Source organism: Perissodus microlepis, chromosome 1, assembly GCF_051167445.1.
Source record: "Perissodus microlepis isolate ML-2025 ecotype Zambia chromosome 1, ASM5116744v1, whole genome shotgun sequence".
NCBI lineage: Eukaryota > Metazoa > Chordata > Actinopteri > Cichliformes > Cichlidae > Perissodus > Perissodus microlepis.
The window spans coordinates 11803282-11816277 of NC_140461.1; the positions used below are offsets into that span (position 1 = coordinate 11803282).

Below are 12996 nucleotides of genomic sequence, written 5' to 3' on the forward strand. Positions count from 1 at the left end.
TTCAAGTACACTTGTTTAAACTTGTTTCTTGGCACACTGTGGGGGCCCTTAACATGATCTGAGCTAAATCCCACATCCAAGGTGTGGAATACTGCTGATCGTGTCATCCCTTTATGGCCAGTGTACTCATATTCTGATGGCGGCTTCCAGTAGCATAACACATCATGTCACAAACGCTCAAATCATTTCAAACTGGTTCATTAAACATGTCAATACATTTCTAAAAAATTACAAATGGGTTCTAAAACATTAATCGTTTACACTGCACGTGCTCATATTTGGCTTTTTTTTTTAATCAGAAGGAAAAACAAATTACTCTGGGGGTGGGTATAAAAAGAAAATACTTTATTTTGTATAGCTGTATTCCTCTTGGTTTTGTGCAATGAGATGTAGTGAGGAAACGGAAAATAAATCGGCCAGCATTAAGCGGTGCCGGGCTCTCCATCCTCCAGATCTGCGGATTATTTTCTGAGATCTGGATTTGTGACACAGCACATGGACCCAGCAGCTGATCTTTGTGTCATTATGCAACCTAAATCTGAACTCCGTACCCGGTGCGTGTGCACTGCGGGAGCGCGCGTGGTGTCTCCGCATGTGACGTAGTATTGTGTGCGGGAGTGAGCGCTCGGCAGCTCTCGGTTGGGTTCGGTGAGTCAGAGTCGAATCGGGCGAGCAACACGCGAGCGGGGGATTTGTGGAACACTTGTTCGGCTGGTGAGCGGTCTCCTGACAAAAATCACGACTGTTTAAACATGTCGGGGGATAACGAAGAGACTCAGACAGCTGAGGAGACGCCGGTGGAAGAGAAGGTAAACGCGGGCTTTTCCTCACGAGCCCCGGGGACGGTTGCTTCGTGGTAACCTAACACTGTAGCTTAGCTTCTCCTCTTCCTCTATTTCGTTGTTGACATATAAATCATAACTAGCTACCGAGACCCAGGTAGATTAATATTGTTCGTCGGGTATCCTAACGATCTTCTATTACGTAGTAATTCGCGCTTTGTCTTTCAGCTGGAAGTGTTTTGACGTTAGCTGACGTGACATTCAAAGCGTCTATTAGCTTAGCTGCTAAAAAAAATTAGCTTAGCTCATTCAGCACAGTGACAGTTCTCTTTAAACTAGAAGTGCTAAATCAGGGCCTGTCTAATTAACTGTCTTGCCAGCCTGGCTATTGATAGCGTGATTTTTTTTATTTTTTTATTTATTTACTTTTTACAGAAACGAGAATCCCAACCGGTGGTCCAACCTACACGTTACTGGCTAGTAGGATATGCTAATGCTTCTGTCTAGCTTGACGTTAATATGCGGGAGCGGTGAATTTAAACGCTTTTCCATGGAGGACCACCCTTTGCCACCAACGTATTCAGTAAAGTTGTTCAATAACCAGCCTTCAAACGTCATTAGATAGGTTTTATTCATAGTTTTACGGGCTTAAACGTCTGTGTAAGTGTGATGCTGTCTGGAGCTACCAGCTGACCGAGAGCTGATTAATCTAATCTTATGCTTCTGTTTGTTTACAGGAGGTTCAGGAAAAGACGATCAGCCCCGAGAAGGCAGAAGAGGCTAAACTGAAAGCAAGATATCCAAATTTGGGAAATAAACCCGGAGGGTCGGATTTACTTCGGAAACGCCTTCAGAAAGGGGTGAGTAATCTCTTGTGTTTGTCTTCAAAACATAAAGGGTTCACTTTAGGATTGTCCTTGAAGCTTTTGCCATTTTATATAGGTGCACTACACGGTCCTGACTAGCAAGTTATTGGTGTTGGACATAGTTAATAGAGAAATATGTCCAGCCCAGTTTATCAGGAAATTAAACTGAGAAACTGACACATATTGGGGGATTTCTGTTTTATTTTTGTTTTTTGTTTTTTTAACTTATAAAATGAGTACATTTCCAGAATTGTCTTCCATAGAAAACAGTTCAGTCTTGGTAAAATCGACTTTGATTGTAGATGCAATTTAAGGATTTTCTGCTTCTGTCATGTTGTAAAATCTGGGACAGCAGAGAATCGAAAATAGGTTTAGGTTTAAATAACTTGTGATTGGCACCGTAATAATTACTTGACTTTTTAAAAGTAATCACCTGTCAGTAGAAGACCATCTAATAACTGCTGAAGGGCTTAATAATATGTCACAGCGTGATTTAACCTGTGTGGTCAGCTTCCAGGAAATTTTCCATTCTCTTTTAGAACATTTTAGTAATCATGTTTGTTGTGATAATAATACACTAACCAAGATTAATTTTCTTTGAATAAATAAATATTTTTCTTGTACTTCTCACAAGAAATTACCTGCTGCAGTAAAACTGATGTTCCCTAAAATTATTATTCGCAAGTGATGCTAGTTTCAGTCATTGTGCAGAAGTACTGTTTATAAGGGTGGGGAAACCTGCAGTCAGCTGAAACTGAAGAAGTCACTTGGATGAGTGATGAAAATTTTCTCCCACTGAAAGCGCTACGTCCAGATGAATAGGGGTGGGGGGGAAAATCGATACTGTGTAGTATCGTGATATTTTGTTTGCTAATAATGTATCGATACAGCAGAAATCGATATTTTGTTACAAAAAAAGTTTTTGTGGACTGGAACATGCTCTGACTTCAGAGCATGTTGATCAGCTCCTTTTTCTGAGCAAGAATCCTGACATTCCTTCACTGTCCAAATGTGTTTAACGTTTTTTTTGGCAGCAATAAACATGTCGTTAAGTATTGTAATAATATCGTATCGAGGGATGTATGGTGATTCCCACCTCTACAGATGAACAGAATCAACTTTTTGGGATTTCCTTACCTGGATGATTGAGCATGCATCAAGACACTAGTTTTTTCTTTTCCTAGCTTTTGCATTTAATTTGCTGATCAAGATTGTTACTGAGTGTATGTGTTCTAATGTTATACTGTGTGTATTTCTTATAGTGGATGTTTTTCTTTCAGTGTTTGCATGGTCCTCTCTGAGGAAAGTTTTTCTTGGCAATTTGGCATTTATATTTCCTGTGTGATACCCTGAGAGACCACAGAAAGCCTCCACCAGTTGTCAATAAGAAAAAAGAAACACCTGATTAAAATTCCTTAATAAAATCTCAGGAGTGTACCTTTTTGATCTACAGGGTGGGCCATTTATATAGCTACACCGTAATAAAATGGGAATGGTTGGTGTTATTAAAGTCCTGTTTGTGGCACATTAGTATATGTGAGGGGGCAAACTCCTCAAGATGGGTAGTGACCATGGTGGCCATTTAGAAGTCGGCCATCTTGGATACAACTTTTGGTTTTTTCAATAGGAAGAGGGCCATGTGACACATCAAACTTATTGGTAATGTCACAAGAAAAACAATGGTGTGCTTGGTTTCAACGTAACTTTATTCTTTCATGAGTTATTTACAAGTTTCTGACCACTTATAAAATGTGTTCAATTTGCTGCCCATTGTGTTGGATTGTCAATGCAACCCTCTTCTCCCACTCTTCACACACTGATAGCAACACCGCAGGAGAAATGCCAGCACAGGCATCCAGTATCCGTAGTTTCAGGTGCTGCACATCTCGTATCTTCACACCATAGACAATTGCCTTCAGATGACCCCAAAGATAAAAGTCTAAGGGGGTCAGATCGGGAGACCTTGGGGGCCATTCAACTGGCCCACGACGACCAATCCACTTTCCAGGAAACTGTTCATCTAGGAATGCTCGGACCTGGCACCCATAATGTGGTGGTGCACCATCTTGCTGGAAAAACTCAGGGAACGTGCCAGCTTCAGTGCATAAAGAGGGAAACACATCATCATGTAGCAATTTCAAATATCCAGTGGCCTTGAGGTTTCCATTGATGAAGAATGGACCCACTATCGTTGTACCCCATATACTAGGGCTGTTCGATATAACGATATATATCGGATGACGATATAAAAACATCTATCGTTTCATTTTATGCTATCGTTTGTTTCGTGGTGTCGCAAAATAAACTGTTTATGGCAATATTTTTTCACCGTTTTGATGGTCACTGTAGTGGCTATATTAATTTCTTAAATTTCTCTCTTTCTCTTATATTTAATATAACCACACTACGGACAGACAAGCACCTGTTTTTATGCGTTGTGGTTAGCAACAACGACGGTAACACCATTGTGTGTCCGCTTGTTTATGTTCCACATAAACCTTTCACAATAAAGCTCAAGATCCTGTTGAGACTTTTCAAAATAAACTGAATCACGTGAAAGAGCAGATTATTTACGGATGAGAAGTAAAAAAAGACGCCAGGTGCTAAAAGATAAACCTTAGACTCAAACGTTAAAACAGGCTTTTCCCTGCAGCACGCCGTGTAATAAATACTCACAAAGAAAACGGCGGCCGTTACAACCTATGTCTAAAAATGTATAGTTTCATGCATCGGTTAAAACACTCGACTCCAGGTACATGACGCGCAGCTGGAAACACTTCACGCAAGTCGAGCTGCCCGTGATTCACAGAATTTACAGAAAATGTTACATTTTTGTGATTTATATCGTTATCGGGACGATAGAATTCTTATATCGGGATATGAGATTTTGGTCATATCGCACAGCCCTACCATATACCACACCAAACCATCACTTTTGTTGTTCCAACAGTCTTGGAGGGATCCAGCCAATGTGGGTTAGTGTCAGACCAATAGCGGTGGTTTTGTTTGTTAACTTCACTATTCACATAAAAGTTTGCCTCATCACTGAACAAAATCTTCTGCGTGAACTGAGGGTCCTGTTCCACTTTTTGTTTTGCCCATTCTGCAAATTCTGTGCGCCGATCTGGGTCATCCTCGTTGAGATGCTGCAGTAGCTGGAGTTTGTAAGGGTGCCATTTGTGAGTAGCTAATATCCGCCGAAGGGATGTTCGACTAATGCCACTCTCCAGTGACATGCGGTGAGTGCTACGCTGTGGGCTGTTGCTGAAAGAAGCTAGGACAGCCACTGATGTTTCTTCATTAGTGACAGTTTTCTTGCGTCCACATTTTGGCAAATCCAACAATGAACCAGTTTCACGAAACTTAGCGAGCAGTTTGCTAACTGTAGCATGGGAGATGGGTGGTCTCGTAGGGTGTCTTGCATTGAAATCTGCTGCAATGACCCGGTTACTGCGTTCACCAGATATCAACACAATTTCGATCCGCTCCTCACGTGTTAACCTCTTCGACATGTCAATGGCTGTGAACAAAGAGAAACTTGTAAATTACTCATGAAAGAATAAAGTTACGTTGAAACCAAGCACACCATTGTTTTTCTTGTCATATTACCAATAAGTTTGATGTGTCACATGGCCCTCTTCCTATTGAAAAAACAAAAGTTGTATCCAAGATGGCCGACTTCTAAATGGCCACCATGGTCACCACCCATCTTGAGGAGTTTGCCCCCTCACATATACTAATGTGCCACAAACAGGACTTTAATATCACCAACCATTCCCATTTTATTACGGTGTATCCATATAAATGGACCACCCTATAGATCGCAGTTTGTGGGATTTACTCTGACATTTAAAAAAAGAGACATTTTTAAATTGGTGTCTATTTTCATTGGTGCCACTTTTGTTTAATTTGAATCTTCTGTTTTTCTGCAGCAAAAGTACTTTGACTCTGGTGACTACAACATGGCAAAAGCGAAGATAAAGAACAAACAGCTGCCAACAGCTGCACCAGAGAAGACCGAGATCACAGGGGACCACATCCCCACCCCCCAGGACCTGCCCCAGAGGAAACCCTCTCTTGTGGCCAGTAAACTGGCAGGCTGATGTACACGCAGCCTCAGATGGCCCCCTCAGCACCTCCCAGCCCCTAACCCTCTCCACTTAAGTCTCAGAGATGTAATATTACCTCTCCTATGTCTCACTTTATCACTCCACCCTTTCCACACTGACCTGGGCCCCACCCAACTGGATTCCACACCTCCAGGTCAACCATGTCAAATCCTTTTTTTAAGTTGTTTTTTTTTTTTTGTTTCAACCCACCCTTTGGCTTTTTCCTCTACTGCCACCACATCCTTTCCTCTGTTATTGTCCTCCTACATTTCCTTCATGTCTTGTCTTTACCTCCATGTTTGTCCATGTACACTGAAGAAACAGTCTGTGATGCCTCTGAACAATGGATGGACAGCAGATATGACTGTTTACGAGCTGAAGTGAGGGGCGAGCAGCAGAAGCTTGCATCTTGTGAGGTTTGGGCGCGGGGGTGATTTAGTGTGGTGTTCAGTCTGGAGATTATGATTGTGTGTGTGTGTGTGTATGTATCTGATATATATTTGTCTGGCACAGGGGCAGAATGTTTTACATCAGATTTGTATTATTCACTGTATGACCTTACTCTAAATTATGCTGTCAATATGCTTGAATGATTGAATATAGTAATTCAGAGGCCAAGTTCCGTTTTATTAACACTATGATTGTGTCTGCATTAAAGGACCTTGCAGTAAAGGCTGGGGTGTCACTTTGAACTGCATGTGTGATGCTGGGCTCCCGAAGGTGAAGCTTCACATACTGCATTTTTATTCATCAAGGTGCACTGAGCAGATGTTTAAAAGAGATGCTAAAAAGCTTGGGTGCAGCTCAAATGCTGGTAGCAGGTAGTTCCTTCAAGAAGTGTCAGAAATAGATCTTCTTACAAGAGCCAAATGCAGTGTTTTTAAGTTTACACTGTGTGCTGCTCCATTTTATATGCCGACACAGTCCTCTCCTAAGGATGGAGTCATCATGAATGAATCAGGTTTTAATGGGTTAGAGGGGATACAGGACCTGAAGGGTAAAATCCTTCAGAGGGACCAGTCTTTATGCTGTATACATTGGTGGACAAAAACAAGGAACAAATAGTGTAAGTTTTGGGGAAATAATCTTGTGTAATCATGACTTAAAGTAGTTTTATCTTTAGCCCTGCATAGTGCTTTTCCAAGGGTTTTTACTGGCCAGATGCAATTTACTTGTGGTGTGATAAATCAAAGCTAGGACATCTGTCCAAGTTGTGCATGTACATGGCTGCCCTGCTGTCACATTGTGCCATTTTGTTTTGTAAATAAAGTAGTTTTGCACAATACTTTTGTGTAATCTTTAAAGACCTACGATGTATTTCAGGTGCTTTCAGATTGCTAATGTTTACATGGTAAATCTAATGTTTACATAGTAAGATTTAAAATAGTTTATTTTCTAGAAGTTAGAATATTTCTGTGTTCCAGGAGCCAGAATTTAAGTACAGCTTATAACAAAATAGTTTAAATAAGAATAAATATTCAAGCATCTATTTTCTTCTGCTTATGGTCACACAAGCAGAGGAGCCTAAATGTTTAGACACGCCAGATTTGTCCAACTCACCACTAGGTGGTGATAAGTTGACAGCTCAGTTCCTCTCTTCACCCAAGTGTCCAGAAGATATACTTGCAGATCTGATGATACTGTTACAAAATCGACCCTCGACCTGCAACCAGGGTGTCCTGGTGCCATGTGCACTTAGGGGCACCCTTCTGTTCGAACATGGTGTTTATAATTGATAAACCGTTATTTGCCCAGAAATCTAATAACACAACATTAGGCAGACCGTTCCAGTCACGCCCCACCAGGTCTCAGTGTCGTTTCCCCTGTAAGCATTAAAGTCCACCAGTACGATGACAAAGTCACTAAATGGAGGACACTCAAGAGCCACACCCCGTCACTCCCAGAAGGCTGTGTTCTCTAAAATATCATTCGGTCCATAGGCACAAACCCAGTCACTGGCACAGGTAAGCAACCCCCTCATCCATGGGCGAAACCCCCCAGGGTGCACACAGCAAGCAATAGGGATACAAGGATACCCACCCTTGCCCACCGACTCTCATTAAGGGCAACTCCAGGTGGCCTACATGGGTTAAGGCCTAAGTGCTCTACCTTAAGCTCCCTCCCATTCCTGACTCCAGGGTGAGGCCCAGGTAGCCCTATCCCAGTCAGGGTAAGCTGGTCCCTTGTTCTCTTTTCCATTTCCTCACTCAGGACTAATTTGCCTTGGGAGACCTAACCAGGGCCAAAAACTCCAAACAAAATGGAGCCTGGGCTCACTGGGAGAAGGAGCTGTCATTAAAATACAACAGAATGAATACATCAATGGGGTGAAGAATACAAGAACAGCTTGGTAGAACGAAAAGGAGCTAAATACTTAAAACTATAATTACAATACAATGTAATGTGAAGATGAATATGAATTATACACTGGTTCGACTGTTCGGTAAGGCAAATATTTAATCAATCACATGGCAGAAACTCATTGCATTTGGGTATTTAGACATGGTAAAGACAGCCTGCTGAATTTCAAACTGAGCATCGGAATGAGGAAAAAAAAGTGATTTAATGGACTTTAAAACATGACAGTTAGATGGTCTCATCTGTATATTTCAGAAAATGCGGATGTACTGAGATTTTTCCATACAACCATCTCTAGAGTTAACCGAGAATTGTCTGAAAAAAATAAAGAAAATATTCAGTGAGCAGCAGTTCTCTGGGTGAAAGTGGCTTGTTGATGCCAGTGATCAGAGGAGAATGCCCAGACTGCTTGGAACTAATAGGAAAGTAACAGAAGCTAAAATAATCACTCATTACAACCAAGGTACGCAGAAGAGCATCTCTGGACACAACATGTCGAATCTTTGAAGCAGATTAGCTACAGCAGCAAAAAAAAGTACGCCAGGTGCCACTCATGGGTGGTTTTAAACAACACAGCCAGCCTACCTGAGTATTGTTGCTGACCATGTCAGTGGATACACCACAGTGTACAGCAGGATATCACACATTGTCGCAAAGATCAAATCATCTCAAGCCAGTTTCTTGAGCCTTCAGTTTGTGCCAACTCTGGGGACAAATGTGTAAAATATTATGACAGCCAAGAGAGCATTTGTGGTTAGGGATGGGTATCGAAACCCGGTTCTTGTTGAGAACCGGTTCCCACTGTTTCAATTCCTTGGAATTGTTTGCCATTTTTGCAAACGATTCCCTTATCGATTCCAGTCGCCCCGAATGATGTCACCACGTTGCGGAGCATCATTTACCTGGCAGGAAACACGGCGCCTAAGCGGCTCAAACGCTCAAAAGTTTGATTATACTTTACGAGAACGGATGACAACAGGGCAACTTGCAATACTTGAAAAGTAGATATTTCATTTAAGGGAGGAAACACTACGAATATGGAAAAGCATTTGCTCACAAAACACACGATAACCTTAAATGAATGTCGTGTTTTTAATTCCGCTCCGGACTCGTGAATCTCAACCCAGCAGCAGCGGTAACGTTTGTACGTCCTCTCCCGTTAATGCGGCAGGTAAATAATCAACTAACAGTGCATATTATGTTAGCGCGATCTGCCTTATTACAAAACCTGCCATTACTGTGCATTTAGGTGACCATGATGAGAGAGACAGACAGTCTGGCTGGCTCAGATGCTGGCAGTTCTCGCTGCAGTCTACCGTTAGCGTCTCCTTTCAGGCCAGGATAGACGAATGTCACCGAGCAGTGACTAAGTTTGTGGTCAAAGGCTTGAACCCATTTGCCACAGCAGATGCCCCCGATTTTCGGTAAGTGAATGTGTTTAATTGTAGGCAGGGACATTACTGGAAATTCTTGTGTAATTGCTACAGAATAATTTATGTTATACTTTGTTATCGCTACAGAAGAATATTTATTTTATTATTTTACATTTACAATTTTTTTTCCTGGGGACCCTGTGACACCCCATTGAAGAGCCGTAGGCTGTGGATCTCTTAAGATCTCACTGCTGGGTTTGTAAGGCCAAGTTACTCCTAAATTTCTATCTTGTTCAAAGAGAAGATATAAAACAAAGTTCTAAGCTAATCGACCTTAGTGTTCTCCTTTTTTAAAAAGAATCGATAAAGAATCGAATCGTTAAACAGAACCGAAAATGGAATCGGAATCGTGAAAATCTTATCAATACCCATCCCTATTTGTGGTTTTCATGTATTTATGATGATGATAAGGAGGAAGGAAGCACACACATACATGCATAAGTGTTAATATTAGTATATTATTAATATTAACACAGAGTTTTCAATGTGAATTTTAAATATTAGATTCTGATCTAACAAATGTCTAAACTCATCTATTGTCACCATTTAAATTTCAGCCCCACTTTTCATATTTGTTGTCATTCCAGTTGTGCCCTGGCAGAATTTGTGATTTTTGGCCATTTTTCAGAGAATATGAATGATAATACAAAAACGTTTCTTTTACTCGTGGTCAGTGGTTGTGTTTGCCCTTTTCAAATCAGAATGACACTGATCAGAAATTTACATACCCTACCAAAAGTTTACATACCCTAGTTCCAGCACCGGATCCCCGCAGAGCTGCATTCCCAGCCCCCTACTGTACACCCTGTACACCTATAACTGCACACCAACCCAACCTAGCAGTGGCTGCACTTCCTCGATGCCCTAAGGAAGAATAAACTGGACCAGAAGCTGCTGCTAACCTTCTAGCGCTCCTCAGTGGACAGCGGGCTGGGTGTTTGGTACAGGGGCCACTACTAAGAACAGGAAGGCTGTGCAGCGGGTACCCCTCTGAGACCATCACCACATACTCTTGTCTCAGAAAAACCAGGGCCATCACAGGTGACCCCTTGTACCCCTCTCACCACCTGTTTGGCCCACTGGCCTCTGGTCAATCAGGTCCCACACCTCCAGACTTACAAATAGCTTCTTCACACGCAGACTCTATTCAGACCAAGTCTTTTCTTTGCATTACTTCTAAGCACTTTGCAACCATTTTGTTCTCTAATGTGTGCCTTTCTCTTATTTTTGTAAATATTTATTTTGTATATATCCATCTGGATTATATATATTTCTCCTGTTTGCTATTTATTCCTGCTCTCTACCATTTATATTTTGTTCTGGCACAGTTGGTGTGGAGGACCTACAATTTTGTCTTACATGTACAATGACAATAAAGGGCTATTCTATTCTATTCTATTCTATTTTCTATTCTATTCTAAATACCGTGTATTGCCTCCGTTAACATCAATGACAGCTGTAAGACCTTTGTAGTAGTTGTGGTTGAGGCACTTTTATTTTCTCAGATGGTAAAGCTGCCCAGTCTTCTTGGCAAATTGCCTCCAGTTCAAATTTTTTGGCCTGTCTTGCGTGAACTGCACGTTTCAGATTTCCCCAAAGTGGTCGGTAGATTTGGCCTTGTGTTTTGGATCATTGTCATGTTGGATCATCCAAGTGTCTTCTATATGCAGCTTCAGGGCTTCTTCTTCATCCTGGCGTGGATGAAGAAGAAACCCTGAAGTTTGCAGCTTCAGGGCTGATGAGTGCAAATTTTCCTCCAGCATTTTCTGCATTCATCTTACCATCAGTTCTGACCAAGTTCCTTCAGCCTATGTTGCTCACACATCCTCAAAACATCAGCGATCCTTATCTTTTTATATCTTTCCTGTTTTATAAATTCCAACTATCTTCTTTTGCGTTTCCCATGGCTCAGAATCCAGCATCAGTGCAGCACAACATGAAACATGCAGCAGTCTGTCTGAAGCCCAGAAACTCAATGAGTTTTTATACACACACACACACACACACACACACACACACACACACACACACACACACACACACACACACACACACACACGTTACAAGTAAACAGATCACAAGTGAGGAGGGTTACCTTTAGTAGTCATTTAAACCTCTTTGTGTCAACTTGTGTGTGTGTTATCATGCCAAAACTTCGAGGGTATGTAAACTTTTGATCAGTGTCATTTGGGTAGTTTGTGTTGTTGTTATGATTTAAAAAGGGCAAACACAACCACTGACCATGAGTGAAAGAAAAGCTTTTGTAATATAATTCATATTCTTTGAAAAACTTGTGGGGATAGGTTAATTGGATAATCCAAATTGCCATTAGGTGTGAATGTGCGAATGAAAGTGCGAATGGTTGTCTGTCTCTGTGTGTTGGCTCTGCGACAGACTGGCGACCTGTCCAGGGTGTACCCCGCCTCTCGCCCTATGACAGCTGGGATAGGCTCCAGCGCCCACCGCGACCCTGAAAAGGATAAGCGGAAGCGAATGGATGGATGGATGAATTCATATTCTTTGAAAAATGGCCAAAAATCACAAATTCTTCCAGGGTATGTAAACTTATGAGCACAACTGTACATCAAACTTAGTATTCACCTCACCCTTACAGGGTGTGCACAGTGGGTTTTATCACATCAACAGAGTGAGTGACACAACAGTCACCTTATGTGGTTAGCATTATACATCACAGTCACTGCAGAAAATGTATTTTACTGACAGAGAATGTTTTTTTAATCGTCATTATGATAAAAAATTAATTTAATAGGGACAATGCAATTTAACAATGACACAATACAGACCTTGACAGTGACGTGCTGCAAAGATACAAATATTTTTAATTTCCAGTCCTTGTCCCTAGGTGGGTTTTTACATCGACAATACACAAATAATATATGACTCGCTCAGTTAACCAGAATATGTCACCTAAGGTTTTTGCTATATGTATATACAATTATGAAAATGTAAACACAAATATATACCATTAAGGAGGCATTGTCACCAAGTGTAAGAAAACTGAGAAAGAGGTGCCTGCATTGCTGGATGCAATAAATACACTGAACATGAGTAGGTTTTATATCTGCCTAACCAATTGCATCAATGCCATTATATTATATATATCACTGATGTTGGCTGCTGGGTGTGTGGAGAGATCACTTACTGTTTCCTTACTTGTCTTCTTAGGCACTGATTTTTCTGACTCATGCTAGGGTAGTACACACTACATGTAGATTATGTATCAGTTATCTGTCCTATATAAGTCGTGATTTTGATTGGATATTATTGCCATTGGTCTTGTGAACTATCACAGGTGATTTAACATGGCGCTGTCCTGTGTTTCATTGTCTGATGAAGAGCTGGTGTGCTCAAAACGTCATACACCACGAGATGCAATGAAAAACATTATTTTAAAAAAGAAACTGGAGTTCTGCGTTGTGCAAATTAT

General features: G+C 41.2%; 1 protein-coding gene across 1 annotated transcript; it reads left to right on the forward strand.

Annotated features, from left to right (window-relative positions):
* Window positions 1-602: 602 nt before the first annotated feature.
* Window positions 603-7042, forward strand: arpp19a (cAMP-regulated phosphoprotein 19a). Its single transcript, XM_084929971.1, has 3 exons — window positions 603-809; window positions 1520-1642; window positions 5581-7042. Exons 1-3 carry the CDS (start codon window positions 753-755, stop codon window positions 5749-5751), a joined length of 351 nt encoding a protein of 116 aa, XP_084786097.1. The 5' UTR covers window positions 603-752; the 3' UTR covers window positions 5752-7042.
* The last annotated feature ends 5954 nt before the right edge of the window (window positions 7043-12996 follow it).